General features: G+C 36.5%; 1 protein-coding gene across 2 annotated transcripts in view; it reads left to right on the forward strand.

Moving 5' to 3' along the window:
* Nucleotides 1-17,344, forward strand: part of ANAPC10 (anaphase promoting complex subunit 10) — a 105,278-nt gene that overhangs the window by 6,984 nt on the left and 80,950 nt on the right. For both annotated transcript variants that reach the window (XM_043568074.1, XM_043568081.1), the window contains exon 3: nt 16,282-16,372. In XM_043568074.1, the coding sequence (XP_043424009.1) occupies nt 16,282-16,372 (91 nt within the window). The remainder of the gene's footprint in view (nt 1-16,281; nt 16,373-17,344) is intronic.

Raw genomic sequence — 17,344 nt, forward strand, 5'->3', positions numbered from 1 at the left:
TTTCAGTTTCTTTTGATACTTCTTCCTTGATTCATATGTTGCTCAATCTCCAAATATTTGGGGATTTTCCAGTTATCTGTTAGTGATTTCTAGTTTAACTCTGTTGTGGTTTGAGAGCCTGTTTTGTATGATTTCTATTCGTTTAAATTTTTATGTAAAATTTATAGGCCAGAATGTGGTCCATCTTTGTGAATGTTATTTATATATGAGCATGACAAAAATTGTGTATTCTTGAGAAGCTTGCATATTCTGTTGACACCTGATAAACTAATTAATAAGTGTCAATTTGATCAAGTTGATTGATGGTGCTATTCAGTTCAACTATTGATTCAATCCTTATTGATTTTCTGCCTGATGGGTAAAGGCTAAGATTCAGAATTTAAAATTCTTTAGGTGTCCTTGTTTTTGTTTTCCTTGTTATTTTTGGATTTCCCTAGAGGCTCGTTAAATGGAGTCTAAGCTTACAGTTCTTTGAATTGTAACCTTCTGATATTATATAGGAGCCCTGCTGATATGATGGTCAGTTGTAGGGGGAACAGAAGCGTTCTATAATCCTGTGACTAGATCATAGAATTTTAGTAAGTCTATTTCCATGGCTGTGACCTTTACAAGTGCTTCTCAACTTTCCCTACACCCCACTTATATGGGAGACAGGAAGGCTAGAGGAGTCTGGAGTTGGGTATTTTTCTTCCCCCATGTCAGCCAGGCTCTAGTAAAACTCACGTCGGTTAGATTTGAAAACAGTTTTCCTAGAAGACCGATCTTTGTTAAGGACAGCAGGATGCTCTGGGTGTATTTCACAGTGATTACTTTTCCGCTATCTCTGCAGGAAGCACTGGAGAATTTTCTTTGATCTTTACTTTGGTGGGGCTCCTAGAGGTAAAATTTACCTAGAGGTAAAATTCTTGAAAAGGTGCAGCTCTTCCTAAGGTTGGGCTTCTAGGAGTTTTTATCTCTCAACTTAGTCTACACTTAGTTGCCAGCAATTGGTCAATTACTCTTAAAGTTTTCCTACCAGTTGCTGACTCCAGCAGCATTTGCTACTTACTGTAAGCTGTGATTCTGTGTTTTGTTTTGTTTTTCAGTTTCCTGGGTGGTGGTTTTACCCTGTGACCTGAATTCTCTTTAAGACCTAAGATGTATTATTGATTTTTAAGTAGGTTTGGCTTCTTTTCATTGTTATTGTGAGGATGAAAGTGACATTTTCCAAGCTCTTTACGTGTCAGACTGGAAGCTGGATGTTTTTTCTTTTCCTTTTAAACTATATATATCTTTATATTTGAAGTGGATTTCTCATAGACAGTACTGGGTCTTGGTTTTTAATTTATTTAAACCTGTGCACTGTCAGTGTAGAGCCTGATGAGGAGTTTGAACCATGAGATCATGACTTGAGCTGAAATCAAGAGTTAGATGCTTAACTGACTGAGCCACCCAAGCGCCCCTTGGTTTTTAATTTAATCTGTTATTCTTCATCTTTTAATTGAGAGTCATTTATTGGTTATTATTTATTTATAATTATTCATTATTTTTGATGTCATTAGATTTAAAACTACTATCTTGGAATTTTCCTTTGTATTTTTTTCCTATTGATGTTTTTTCTCTTTTTTTTTCCTGTTTTTGGGTAAATTCAGTATTTTTTTTTTTATGATTCTGTGTTATCTCCACTATTAACATTATTGGTTATACATTCTTTTTGATATTTTTGAGTGGTTTCCCTGAGGATTCCTTTTTTTTTTTAATTTTTTTTTAATCTTTATTTTTAAGAGAGAGACAGAGACAGAGACAGAAACAGAGACAGAGAGAGCGTGAGCAAGGGAGGGGCAGAGAGAGAGGGAGACACACAATCCGAAGCAGGCTCCAGGCTCTGAGCTGTCAGTGAACCTGACGCGGGTCTCGGACTCAAGGACCGCGAGATCATGACCTGAGCTGAAGTCAGAGGTTAACCCACTGAGCCACCCAGGCGCCCCTGCCCTAAGGATTTCAATATGTATCTCTAATCATCACTTCATAGTAGTATACCACCATAGGTATGGTATATGAATCCTTCAAAAGGATACTTCCAGGGGCGCCTGGGTGGCGCAGTCGGTTAAGCGTCCGACTTCAGCCAGGTCACGATCTCGCGGTCCGTGAGTTCGAGCCCCGCGTCAGGCTCTGGGCTGATGGCACCGAGCCTGTTTCCGATTCTGTGTCTCCCTCTCTCTCTGCCCCTCCCCTGTTCATGCTCTGTCTCTCTCTGTCCCAAAAGTAAATAAAAAACGTTGAAAAGAAAAAATTAAAAAAAAAAAAAAGGATACTTCCAATTTTTACCTCTAATCCTTTATGCCATTTTTGTCATACATTTGACTTTTGCATATTTTAAACTGCTGAATATATTGGTGCTATTTTTGTTTTAAAAGGTAAATTATCGTTTGAAGCAATTAAGAAATAAAAACTACTTTTTATTAATTTTTTCAGTTTTTGGAACTTAATTTCTTTTAATGGATTCAAGTCTTCTATCTGGTATCATATTCCTCTTACCTGAAGAACTTTCTTTAACATATTTATGTATTGTAGGTCTGCCAGCAATGTTTGGTTGAAAATTTTTTCATTTTGATTTTAGTACTGTGGTATATTTTCCCTGCATGGAATTCTAGGTTGGTAGATTTTTTATTTTACTACTTTAAAGATGTCATTCCATTATTTTCTGGCTTGCATAGTTTCTGAAGAGAAATCTGCTATAGTTAATGTAGCTTTTTTCCTAGTTGCCTTTAAGATCTTTGCTTTTCAGTAGAATGATTATGATGTGTCAGAGTGTGTGTGTGTGTGTGTGTGTGTGTGTGTGTGTGTGTGTGTTCTGTTTGAGATTCACTGAGATTCTTCCATCTTCTGGTTTGATGTCTTGCATTATTTTACAAAAATTCATGGTCACTATTTTTTTAAGTATTTCTTTTGGTCCGTTTCTTCTCTGTTGTCCTTCTGTGAATCCAGTTATACATATGCTAGATTATTTGATTTTTCTAGACCGTTTGTTATTGTCCCATAGCTTTTAGGTGCTTTTTTTTTCCACTTTTTTTTTTTTCTTCTCATTTTGTTTTCCTCTGGATATTTTTTTATTGATCTAGCTTCAAGTTCACTACTTCTTTCTTTGGCTTTGTTGAGTTTCATCTCTGATATGGTGTTTTTTTATTTATAGCTTTTCCATATGACCCTTTAAAAATTTTTTTTGGAAATATTTTATTTTTAAAAAAAAAATTTTTTTTTTCAACGTTTATTTATTTTTGGGACAGAGAGAGACAGAGCATGAACGGGCGAGGGGCAGAGAGAGAGGGAGACACAGAATCAGAAACAGGCTCCAGGCTCTGAGCCATCAGCCCAGAGCCCGACGCGGGGCTCGAACTCACAGACCGTGAGATCGTGACCTGGCTGAAGTCGGACGCTCAACCGACTGCGCCACCCAGGCGCCCCTGGAAATATTTTATTTTTAAGTTATCTCCAGCCAACGTGGGACTTGAACTCACAACTCTGAGATCAGGAGTCACATGCTCCACTGACTGAGCCAGCCAGCTGACCCTCCATTTGACTCCTGAGAAGTTTTTAATCTCTGTTGAAATTTCCTGTTTGTTCAAACATTTCATCTATTTTTTTCCCCTAGATTCCTGAATATGTTAATCATAGTTATTTGAAGTCTCTGTCCAGTAGTTCCAACATCTGGGTCATCTCTGAGTGTATTTCTATTGATTGTTTTGCCTTTTGGTAATATTTGTTTTTCTTGCATGTTTGAGTGTCCTAATCTTTTATTGAATGCTAAATATCATGTTAGTGGATACTGAGAGAAATGGTGGTTACACTTTGAAATGGATACTTCTTTTCTACTGTCAGTCCTTTATTGTGGGGGTTCAGTTAGTTAGGAATTGACCTGGTTTTTTGTTTGTTTTGTTTTGTTTTGTGTGGTTACCTTCAGTACCTCACAGGGTTCAAATTCCTCTAAATATGCCCAGTGCTTAATGGTGGTGGGGTTGCCAGAAGAGGTTTTTTTGTCTTTTTTAAATTTAAATTCCCATTGGTTAATATACAGTATAATATTAGTTTTAGGTGTACAATATAGTGATTCCATACTTCCATATATCACCTAGTGCTCATCACAACAAGTGCAGTCCTTAATCCCTATCACCTATTTAACCCATTTCCCCACACACCTCCCCTCTGGTAACCATCAGTTTGTTCTTTATAGTTAAGAGTCTGTTTCTTGGTTTGCCTCTCTCTTTTTTCCCCCTTGGCCCATTTGTATTGTTTCTTAAATTCCACATGAGTGAAATCATATGGTATTTGTCTTTTTCTGACTGATTTATTTTGCTTAGCATAATTCTCTTTAGCTCCATCCATGTCATTGCAAATGGCAAGATTTCATTCTTTTTTATGACTGAGTAATATTCTAGTGTGTGTGTGTGTGTGTGTGTGTGTGTGTGTGTGTGTATGTATATATATATATGCCACATCTTTTTTCATTTGTCAGTTGATGGGCACTTGGGCTGTTTTCATAATTTGGCTATTGTATATAATGCTGCTATAAACATCAGTGTGCATGTATTACTCTAAATTGGTATTTTTGTATTTTGGGGGTAAATACCTAGTAATGCAATTGCTAGATCAAAGGGTAGTTCCACTTTTAACTTCTTGAGGAGCCTCCATACTGTTTTCCAGAATAGCTGCACCAGTTTGCATTTCCACCAACAGTGCCAAAGGGTTCCCCTTTCTCCACATCCTCACCAACATCTGTCATTTCTTCTGTTGTTGATTTTAGCCATTTTGACAGGTGTGAGGTGATATGTCATTATAGTTTTGATTTATATTTCCCTGATGATCAGTGATGCTGAGCATCTTTTCATGTGTCTGTTGGCCATCTGTATGTCTTCTGCTTGTTTTTAATTGGATTATTCATTTTTAGAGTGTTGAGATTTACAAGTTCTTTTTTTTTTTTTTAAGTTTTTATTTATTTATTTTGAGGGAGAGAGAGAGAGAGCAGGTGAGCAGGGGAAGGGCAGAGAGAGAGAGAGAGAGAAAGAGAGAGAGAATCACAAGCAGGCTCTGCACTGCCAGCGCAGAGCCCAGCGTGGGGCTTGAACCCATGAACCGTGGGATCATGACCTGAGCTGAAACCAAGAGTCAGATGCTTAACCAAATGAGCCACCCTGGCCCCCCCTACAAGTTCTTTATATATTTTGGATATTAACCCTTTACCCGATATGTCAATTGCAAATATATTCCTTCATTCCATCAGTTGGCTTTTAGTTTTGTTGATGGTTTCCTTCACTGTGCAGTAGCTTTTTATTTTGATGAAGTCACAATAATTTATTTATGTTTTTGTTTCCCTTGCCTCAGAAGACATATGTAGAAAGAAGTTGCTATGGCTGATGTCAAAGAGGTTATTGCCTGTGTTCTCCAACCAGAGGAGTTATTTTTTTATTTTTCTTTTCTGAGTAGGTTCCACGCTCACTGTGGGGCTTGAACTCAGGACCCTGAGATTAAGAGTCACACATTCTACTGACTGGGCTAGCCAGGCACCCCATTTTTTAAAATATATTTTACCCAACATGGGGCTTGGACTCACAATTCTGGGATCAAGAGTTGCAAGCTCTACTAACTGTGCCCACCCCCCCTCCCCCCACAAGAGGAGTTTTTTAATGTTCCTCCTCCACTTTCAGTTTTCAGCTATCTCTGTACCTCTGTGCTTCAGAGGGTGTCTCTCCATGCTCTTTCCCTGCCTTCAGCCGTAGAATGCTATACCTTTTACTCAGTGTAGGGAATTAGAGGTAGGGCTTCTCTGGTTTCCTGGTCCAGCTTCAATCTTAGACATCTCTTGTGTGCCTGGCCTCCAAGGTAGGGCTTTCTCAGCATTTTGGTCCTTCCTACGTGTGATAGCCAAACTCTGCCTTGTATCTGTGGCTAGTCTTTTGTGGGAGAGTTTTCTGCCCTACCCCCAGAGGAAGGACTGTTTCTTGCCTCTACCCCAGGCATGGAGGATTTTTTCTTTTAATCTTCTCCCTGCAAGGATGGGTCTTATCTGTCCTGGAGTCAGTAGGTTTGATGCTCATTCCTTAGCAGCTTAAGTCCTCTGTTCTGTTGGAGAGAAGGGTTTGGCAGGGAGGGTGGGGCTTTTTGCTTTTCCTGCAGTGGTGGTCACTTCCCTTCTTCAGGCAACCATTGAAGTAGCCTTTCTAGTCTCCTGCTCTCTTATATATGTGGTGAAGGCCCTTGGAAAAAGAGTCTGAGGGTCAGTGTGAGTTCACTTTATATTTGGGACTACCAAGATTGCTGTACTTTTATGCTAGCCCACACTTGGCCTTTAGCAATTTGTTAAAGTTCTGCCTTATGTCTCATGTGTTTGGTCGTTGTTCCTTCCTCCCATGCTCTACCACAGTTGGGAAAAGCTATATATCCTTTCTCTCCTGAGGCTGAGAGTTGCCCCTTCTTGGGTTTTAGGCTTTTGGGTTGCTGTGTTGTTTCAAGCTCTCATGTTTTTGAGGAAAATTATGAGTTTGTAATTTATCTAGCTTCTTCTTGTTTGAATGGGAGTGATGCCTTTTTTCAGCTTCCTACATCCTGGACTGCTTCAGAAGTTTCTAATATTCTTCATAGTATCAAATAGTTCTGTGAATTTGCTCAAATCGAACACTTCCCATTGCTTGACCTAGTAGCATAATTCAAACTGGTGGCTTACTGTGTCAATAATGGGGTATAAATCAATGTCCATTCACATCCTTTTATGCTATGAATTTTGCGGAGGGCAACACATACCTGGCTCCCTGAAGATGCCCCACTGCTCTGACATCTTGGAGGTACAGAAGAGAACAATAGCTAACACTGCCAGGAGAGTGGTGGGATTGCTACAAAATGTGTTAGGTACAAAAGTGATGCAGTTCATCAGTTTTGTGTCATACATTTTACTTCCATCACCTTTGGGCCCATCAGTGAAATACCATTGTATGATTATACATAAAGAATGACTGACTGGGGTGCCTGGGTGGCTCAGTCGGTTGAGTGTCTGACTTCAGCTCAGGTCATGATCTCCTGGTTCGTGGGTTCACACCTCGCGTCAAGCTCTGTGCTGACAGCTCAGAGCCTGCAGCCAGCTTCAGATTCTGTCTCTGACTCTCTCTGCCCCTCCCCCACTTGTGCTCTGTCTGTCTCTAAAATAAATAAACATTAAAAAAAAAAAGAATGACTACTCTTTATTAATGAGATAGCAATTAATGAGAAGGTTAATTGTTTAGCTTTTGCTATGCTATGGTCAGGTATTTTTCATTTTTAGGCAGCAGACAATTGCTGAAATCTATAACACTGTTCGAGAGTAAAAGATAAAAAGCATAGAACCCTGGCTATCAAGGAGTTTACAATCTAATGGAGGAATTATAGCTTTAAACTAGGCATTATTTTACAGTATAATAATTTATAACTTTTATTTAGCATTTACTAAATGTTTTAAGTACTTTATGTGTATATGCAGTATCTGCTGTTATTTTTATCATTTTCCAAATGAGGAAACGATAGTACAGAAAGATTAAGTAATTTGATAGCAATCATGTGATTAGTGGGAATCCTGCGATTCAAGGCAGTCAGGTTCTGTGGTATCATATTGCTTTCTACTAAGCATGGGCTCAGTGTAGTAGTGGCTGAGAAGGGAAGTGATTGATTCTGCCTAACAGATCAGGGAAGGCTTCATGGAGATGCTTATCTTACATGATGGAGCAAGAATAGGGTTTCACCGAATAAGGACATAAAGGCAAGAGAAACAGTATGCACAAAGGTGTACAGCTGAGACAAAACATAGCTCATTCAAAAATTTTAGGTAAAACTAGAACAGAGGGAAGTGGCATAGGCAAAGCTAGTTAGGTAGAGGCCTGATCATTGTTAAACAGTTGACACTTTACTGTATACAGCCATTGAAAAACTTTAAGTAGCAGAGTAAACCAGTATTTGTTCATATTTGAGAAGTGTAGAGGATGTATTGAAGTGAAGCAAGGTTAGCGGCAAAGAAGTCGTTTAAAAGACGTGTAAGAATTCAGGTGAGAGGTGACATTTGGAAGAATTTTAATAAACTTTCAAAATGTTAATAACAGTTTGTTGGAGGTACAAATTTACTTGCCTGCTATAGTGTGGTAGTAGTATAGAGCTTTGAAAAGTTATTTTTCTGTCTCTGGAAATACTGGTTCAATATTTCACTCAGATTAAAATTGGAATGTATTTAGTAGATTCAGCTTAATTGAAGACACATCACAAAACAATTCCACAATTCAGCACAATTGTCAGTCTCTGCCCAAGAGACTGGAAAAACTAAAGGTCAGATTTGTGTGGCTGCTAGCATTATAAGAGAGTCTTATTAGAGTAACTTAATCATTTAATTCCGTAAGCACTAAATTCATACCAGGTTGGGAAACAAAATTAAGGGGAAAAATAGGTACATCCTCTATGTTTGACTCTATATTTGATACTTTACAAGCCAACAAAAACAAGGATTTAGTGAGGCTGTATTTTGTGAACATCTTCCAGGATATATTTTCCACTTGATTTATATCTTTTACCAAGGCATTGCTTTTATTAATTAATTTTAGAGGCATAATTCAATGGTGTAAGTTCTGTTTTTCTTTAAAAAAGTTACTAAATTTAAATCTTTTTAAGTTCACGCTATAACTGACAATTGTGATCATTGAGTGAGTTTCTTTTTTTTTTTTTTTTTCAACGTTTATTTATTTTGGGGACAGAGAGAGACAGAGCATGAACGGGGGAGGGTCAGAGAGAGAGGGAGACACAGAATCGGAAACAGGCTCCAGGCTCTGAGCCATCAGCCCAGAGCCTGACGCGGGGCTCAAACTCACGGACTGCGAGATCGTGACCTGGCTGAGGTCGGACGCTTAACCGACTGCGCCACCCAGGCGCCCCTAGATGGTTTTCTTAATTTCTCTTTCTGCTACTTTTTGATTAGTGTACATTAATGCAACAAATTTCTGTTTACTAATTTTGTGTGTTGCAACTTTATTGACTCCATTATTAGTTCTAATAGTTTTTGGCTGTCTTTAAGGTGTTCTATATACAGCATCTTGTCATTTGCAAATAGTGGCAGTTTTACTTCTTCCTCACCAATTTGGGTGCCTTTTATTTCTTTTTTCTTATTTGGTTGCTGTGGCTAGGACTTCCAGTATTTTGTTGAATAAAAGTGAGTGTGGATATCTTTGTCTTGTTCCTGATCTTAGAGGAAAAGTTGTTTTTCACCATCGAGTATGATGTAAGCCATGGATTTTTCATATATAGCTTTTATTGTGTTGAAGTGTGTTCCCTTTAAACCCACTCTGTTGGGAGTTTTTATCATGAATGGATGTTGTACTTTGTTAAATGCTTTTTATGCATCTATTGAGATGATCGTATGTTTTTTTATCCTTTTTTTTTTTTTTTTTTTAGTTTTTTTAACGTTTATTTATTTTTGAGAGACAGAGACCGAATATGAGTGAAGGAGAGGGGCAGAGAGAGGGACTCACAGAATCCAAAGCAGACTCCAGGCTCCGAGCTGGCAGCACAGAGCCTGACACAGGGCTCAAACTCACGGACTAGGAACTCATGACCTGAACTGAAGTCAGACACTCAACTGACTAAGCCACTGAGGATCCCTATTCCTTCATTTTTAAAATGTGGTATATCATGTTGATTGATTTGTGGATATTAAATAATCCTTGCATCCCTAGAATAAATCTCAGTTGATTGTGGTCAATGATTCTTTTAATATATTGTTGAATTTCATTTGCTAGTATTTTGTTGAGAATTTTTACATCTATATTCATCAGGGATATTGGCCTATAATTTTTTTTTCTTTTTTGGCAGCATCTTTGTCTGATTTTGGGGTAATGCTGGCTTTGTAGAATGGATTTGGAAGTTTTCTTTCCTTTTCTATATTTTGGAATAGTTTGAGAAGAATAGGTATTAACTCTTCTTTAAAAGGTGGTACTTGTCTGTGAAGCCATCTGGTCCTGGACTTTCATTTGTTGGGACTTTTTGATTACCATTTGAATTTCATTACGAGTAACTAGTCTGTTCAGATTTTCTATTTCTTCCTGATTTAGTCTTAGAAGAATATGTTTTTAGAAATTTTATCCATTTCTTCTAGGTTGTCCAATTTGTTGGCATATAATTTTTCATAGTAGTTTCTTACAATCCTTTATATTTCTGTGATGTCCATTGTTACATCTTTCATTTCTGGTTTTATTTATTTGAGCCCTTTCCCTCTCTTTCTCTCTTTTTCCTTTTTGATGAGTCTGAAGGGTTGTCAATTTTGCTTATCTTTTTAGAGAACTAGCTCTTGGTTTTATTGATCTTTTCTATTGTGTTTTTAGTCTATTTCGTTTATTTCTGCTCTGCTTTTTATTATTGCTCTCCTTCTACTGACTTTGGGCTTTATTTGTTGTTCTTTTTTAGCTCCTTTAAGTGTAAGGTTAGATTGTTTATTTGAGACTTTTCTTGTTTCTGGAGGCAGGCCTTTATCTCCGTAAACTTCCCTTTTAGAATTGGTTTTGCTGCGTCCCAAATATTTGAACTGTTGCACTTCCATTTTCCTTTGTCTCCTGGTATTTTTAAATTTCCTCTTTGATTTCTTTGTTGACCTGTTGGTGGTTTAGTAGCATGTTGTTTAGCCACCCCTTTTTGTGTTTTTTTTTTCTTCATCTCTTTATTATAGCACTTGACTCTTTATATTGTAATTTATCTGCTTCAGTTCCTCAGTGCTGGCCAGTGGAACATATTGGACTGTACAGGGAGGTAGCTGCTAGTTATGTGTAGCTATCGAGTACTTTATTTTTTATTTATTATTCTATTTGAGAGAGAGGGAGAGAGCGAGTGGGAGCATGAGCAGGGGGGAGGGGCAGAGAGAGAAAGAGAGAGAGAGAGAGAGAGAGAGAGAGAGAGAGAGTTATCTCATGCAGGCTCCATGCTCAACAAGGAGACTGATGTGGGGCTCGATCCCACAACCTTGGGATCACGGCCTAAGCCACATCAAGAGTCGGACACTCAACTGACTGAGCCACTGAGGCACCTCTCTGTTGAATACTTTAAATGAGACTAGTGTTATTGAAAAATCATTTTAAATTTTATTTATTTTTAATTAGTTTAGATGTAAATAGTCACAGCATAGATAGTGCATTAGATAAATGAATTCCACAGAGACCACGTGTTATCTATCTTTGTGTCTTCAGAGTCAACACATATGCCCCAGTTATAATAGCACCCTGGCAAACGTGGAAGGATTTGTGTTAAAAGATATAGATGTAAATAGTCACAGCATAGATAGTGCATTAGATAAATGAATTCCGCAGAGACCACGTGTTATCTATCTTTGTGTCTTCAGAGTCAACACATATGCCCCAGTTATAATAGCACCCTGGCAAACGTGGAAGGATTTGTGTTAAAAGATATGCTTGAGGTGAAAATGGCTGTTTTACTCCTAGAGGCAATCTAAACTGGGCTACTCAAATGTATCTCATCTATTGATGTTGTGTTAGTCAGCTCTTGCTGCACTAATGGTCTGTGACAAACAAGCCTAATCTCTCAGTGGCATATTATAACAAAATTTATTTTTTGCTTGGCTATGGCTTGGCTGTAGGCTGTGACTTGGGTCTAGGCCTGCTCCATGTGTTCAGGCACAATGTCTTAGTGGGGTGCCAACATTTAGAAGGGTGCCAAGTTAGACCTTGCCAGCACATTTAAAACCTCTGCTTGTGTCACATTCATTTACATTGTGTTGACCAAAACAAGTCATGATTAAGCTCCACTATGACTGGAGTGCAGAATCATTTTGTTCTCCTGGAGGATGGGTAGAGAAGAGTAGATATTTACTAAACAATAACAGTAATCACAGGTGAATGCTAGTTTTCTTTTCCTTAGAGCAGTGGTTCTCACCTGGGGATGATTTTACCCCGTAGGGATACATTTGGTAATATCTGCAGATGTTTTTGATTGATACAACTGCTGGTTTGGGGGGAAGATTGTGACTGACAAATAGTAGAGGCCAGAGATGCTGCTAAATATTTTATAATGCACAGGATAGCCCCTGCTCCTGAAAGAATTATCCAGTGCACACTATCAGTAGTGCCCAAGTTGAGTAGACTTGCCATAAAAGTTCTAAAATTTTAGCATGCCTAGTAATCACTTACAGGATTTATTAAAATACTGACTCTTAAACAGGTTAATGCTGAAAGTTTCTGATGCAGTAGGTTTAGATTTCCTAATAAGTTCCCAGATAGCAGTGATGCTGCTGGTCCAGGGACCATACTGTGAACCACCGACTTATGAATCACTACATCATATGAAAGTTTTTTTCTGGATAATATTGTTTGAGTGCATTATCATGATACCTATCAAAGCAGTTATCACAGGTCTGTCTTTTGGTTCTTTTGTTTGGACTAAAAAGAATCCAGATACAACGCTGAATGGGAAGCTTTGGAAAAGAACCTTACTCTATGAGCTATGGCACTGGCACATAAACAGATGCTTGTAAGAGGTTCTGTTTGTGAGACATATTTTGAAGAACTAGAAGCTGATAATCATACTTAGTATTCCAGAGGTAAAGATTTAGACTGATTAATTCTTGATGAGAGTGTACCTACTTAGTTATAGTGTTAGAGTTTCATAAGCAATATCAATTAGAAAGACACTTAAAATGACTAGTCTTGAGTTACAGGACATCCTCTTATTCTGGATAAGTTATTCAGGTTTTTTGTTTAATGTTTATTTTACTTGTTAAGAAAAAACACCATTTTGTGAAATTCTTTGAGCACACACTTTTAAAATTGTGAAATGAAAGAGAAAGAAAAACTATCCAAATAGCTAAAATAAAATATGTGACAAAAGGTCTTTTAATCAATAGAACATTTAACGGTGGAGCTCTTAAGGAAGAGTCCTGTAATTGAGTTATCCTCTTTTAGGGAACTCATAAACTGACAAGAAGAAAAAGGGATTTAGAACTTAAGAACTCTTTATGTTAGTACCAAAACAACTTTTTATCTTATAATTTGCAGAACTGAATATTCTGAATCAGGCTTAGAAATAACATGTAAAGAAAGAAGCATGGTCTAAGGCAGTATGGTCCAAAAGACATATAATGCAAGTTGCATGTGTAACTTAAATTTTCTAGTACCTGCATTAAAAAGGATAAAGAAATGGGTGCAACTAATTGTAATAATATGGTTTTTTTTTTTTAATTTTTAATGTTTATTCATTTTTGAGAGAGAGAGAGAGACAGAGCACGAGTGGGAGAGGGGCAGAGAGAGAGGGAGATACAGAACCTGAAGCAGGCTGCAGGCTTCGAGCCATCAGCACAGAGTCCAGTGCGGGGCTCGAACCCACAAACTGCAAGATTGTGACCTGAGCCGAAGTTGGATGCTTAACTGACTGAGCCACCCAGGCACCCCAATGTAATAATAGGTTTTTAGTTCAAGATAACTAGACTTATTATTAGTGAGATGGTTTGCATTTCATACTAGTCTTCAACCAATATATATTTTGCACTTATAGCAAATCTCAAGTTGAACTAGCCATACTTCTTCAATAGTCTCATGCAGCTAGTCGCCACCATATTGCACAGCACAGATCTAAGAGTTACAGAGTGAGTAATGGAGAACCCAGTTTTTATATTTTAAGATTTTCTTTGGTGCAATAGGAAGCTATTTTTTAACATTTATCTTGGTCACTGTCTGAATTCAGACCATCATCACTTGGAGTTTTGATTACTTAGGATGGGTTTCTCCCTCCCTGGCAATGAAGAATCTATCTGAAGATTCTGATCTGATTATTTCCTGATCATATAACTTACCTATTAAAAATTCTTATGTAGGTTGGCATATTTTTCAAGATAATTTATACTTCATATCTTAGTACATAAGAGTCTGTATGATCTGACTCTTTTCATATGTCTCTGGTTCATTTCCTGATGCAACCCAATGTGTAGCCTTAGCTACCAAAAGCTACCTTTGTTTCCTATAGATTCCACTTTTCCTTTTCTGTGCCATTATGTGTTTTTCTCTTTATTGAATGGTTTTTAACCTTGCCCTTCTACCTGTTTACCTAGTTAACTCTAACTAGTACTTCAGAATTTAATGCAAAAATTATTTTCTCTGGAAGAACCTTTCTTTTTTGATTTAAAAAAAAATTTTTTTAACGTTTATTTATTTTTGAGACAGAGAGAGACAGAGCATGAACAGGGGAGGGGCAGAGAGAGAGGGAGACACAGAATCTGAAACAGGCTCCAGGCTCTGAGCTGTCAACAGACCCCGACGCGGGGCTCGAACTCACGGACCGTGAGATCATGACCTGAGCTGAAGTCGGACGCTTAACCGACCAAGCCACCCAGGCGCCCCTGGAAGAACCTTTCTTATTCAATAGTATATACTGTAAATGCAGCGTATGAAGATTTAAGATATAAATCTCAGACTGCAGAGAGCATATTTGGATCACATGGAACAGACATAGGGTTAATATCCATAATAGTAAAAGAGTTATAAATCAATAAAGGGACCAAAGTGCAATGAAAATATAGGAGGTTATGAATAGGTGTTTTCTATAAGAAGAAATATAAATGATCAATGAAAGTTTGAAATAATAAGTTTTTACCTATCAGGTTAGCAAATACTTAAAAGAATGATTTCATTTTAGCATGAGTACAGAGAAGTGCTATCCAAGAGAAATCTAGCAAACCACGTATGTAATTTAAAACTATCCAGTACCCCTATTAAAATTTAAAAAGATACAATTTTCATAATTTATTTCATCTCCATATATCCAAAATTATTTCAATATATAATCAATATATAATAAATTATTAAATAGAGATATTTAATGTTTTTATACTAAGTCTTCAAAATCTAGTATAAAGATTTCAGAATATCACAAGTTTTACTGGTTACATAAAGGAATATATGTTCTCGTACATTATTGCTGAGGATGCATTTTGGAGGAGAAATTGGCAATATTTATCAAATTAAAAATTCAAATGACCCAGGGTTCTATTCCTAGAAGTCTATCCTCCAGAAATACTGATATGCATTTGAAGATTTTAGATAGGTAGATGTTTACTGCAGTGTTATTTGTAATAGGAAAACATTGGAAACAGTCTAAGTATCCTATAGGGGTTTGGTTAAATAATTATTACATTTCCAGACAGTGAGATATTGTATAACCTTTAAAAAATGTGGGAGCTGCTTAGGTTAACTGAGTTACTATATGAGTTAAACAAACATTACATGATATAATCATATAAAATGCTTAGAATGTACCTGGCACATAGTGAATGTGATATTGGTATTTGCTGCTGCTGTTGTTATTATTATTATTATTAATTATTATTATTGATATGGAAGAATCTTTCAGATAATTTAAGTGAAAAAGAAAAGCAAAGTGTAGAGCTATTTATCATATGCCATTATTTGTGTAGAGGGGAAAACAGAATTATGCATTTGCTTATATATGTGTATAGTATGTGTGAAAGAGTATGTAAAAAATTGATAACATTGATTATATTTGAGGAGGGAAACTGGATGGTGGGGGTGGGGGAGATAGAGACTTTCCACCATGTTCTTTTTTGTACCTTTTGAATTTGATCTATAATGAATATACCACTTACTCAAAAAATTAAAATGTAAATTAGATCAATTTTCTTAAATATTTTTGAAACATCCACACCTTACCATTAAATTATTTCTACAATTAGTATGCATTATTATGATTTTAATCAAAAAGCAATACAGGTTATTTTTACTTCAGTTATCTAGAATAGCTAGATATGCAATTCTGGGCAAATTTAATTTTTGACTAATCAGAATGTTGATCAGAAACACTTGGCTTCAAAATGTATGTGATTTTTGAAAATATTTCTAAGGTGTCCTTTTTCTTGTCACAAGAAAGATGTATGGCATCTTGAACTTAATAAAACCTGATTTTGTAGGACATGAGGATCAGTCTTATTACCACGTTGTAAAAAGTATAAGCTGGATTTGAAGACATGCTGTGTTTAGAGTTTATTTAGGAGATATTCTTTAAAAATTAAAGCCAACAACCAAGAACAATTGGCCCTAATGTAACATTTTGTGTGTGCAAATGATATTCTAAGAGTTGAGATCTTCTTAAGAAGATGGAAGAATTCTAATTTCAAGTTTAGAGTATTGACCATCCTCTTTATCAAACTTTCTGGACAAATGTGTATGGTAATTTTATATTTCAAATATATAGCTCTTTCTTTTTCATGAGAACTTACTGTCACTTGTGTTTTAGGATTTGGAGTGGATCAGTTACGAGATGACAATCTTGAAACTTACTGGCAATCAGATGGCTCCCAGCCTCATTTAGTAAACATCCAATTCAGGTAATACATTTTTGGATTTTTCTATTTGTGTAGGTTAAGTGGACAAAGTAATCTATTTTATTTACAAAAAATTTAAAGAAATATAGAAATTATGGTGAAATGCACTTAACTGGTTTTTATATGCCTTGAGATTATTTTTCTGCTTATTTAGATTGTGTTTTAAGTTACCCTGTCTTGTCTTTTGTGAATTCTTTATGGTACTTTACACAGGTCCTTTTACATGGAGATTTCGTAAATATACTTTTCATGTGTGATTTATTTCGGAAAAATATGCTTTGCTTATGACCTAATGCAATGCCTTAATGCATCACAGTGACTACACCTGGAGTGATAATAGTAAGTTGTTTAGGTATAGACTATTCATTTAATTCTCAGATTTGTATTTCCATTTGGAAAAAAAAAATGTTTTAATTTAGAACCTCGAAGGACATTTTCAGTTTTGAAATGCTTACTTTTTTGGGGAAAGGAAAATAACCATATGTTTTTCAGTTGCTTTGAATTTATTGAGACACATGGAAACCAGTACCTTGGTTATCTTTCTCCACTTATATCATCTGTTTTAACATTTTATGGTATTGTATTTTTAGTGTGTTTTTCTCACCGAGGGTATAGATCAGCAAATTTCTTATGAAAAATCTAGATAATAAGTATTTTAGGCCTTGTGGGCTATCAGGTCTGTGTTGCAACTACTCAGGCCATTATAGCATGAAAACAGCCACAGGCAATACATACTGGCTGAGTTTAGCTTTTCTAATAAACTTGATCTTAACAAAAGTAGGAGGCGGGCAGAGTTCACCCACTGGGGTGTAGTATGCCAACTATTGCCCTTGTGTATTAAATATGTACATGCCAGAAATAAAAACAGCACCTAATATTTTTTTAAAGACTAAAAATATCAGATACTTTGCTAAAAAGCCTTATGCATTCATTTCATTTAACCTCTACAGCAATTTTTTTCTTTTTTTAAGTATA

The sequence above is a fragment of the Prionailurus bengalensis genome, chromosome B1, assembly GCF_016509475.1.
Source record: "Prionailurus bengalensis isolate Pbe53 chromosome B1, Fcat_Pben_1.1_paternal_pri, whole genome shotgun sequence".
NCBI classification, from domain to species: Eukaryota; Metazoa; Chordata; class Mammalia; order Carnivora; family Felidae; genus Prionailurus; species Prionailurus bengalensis.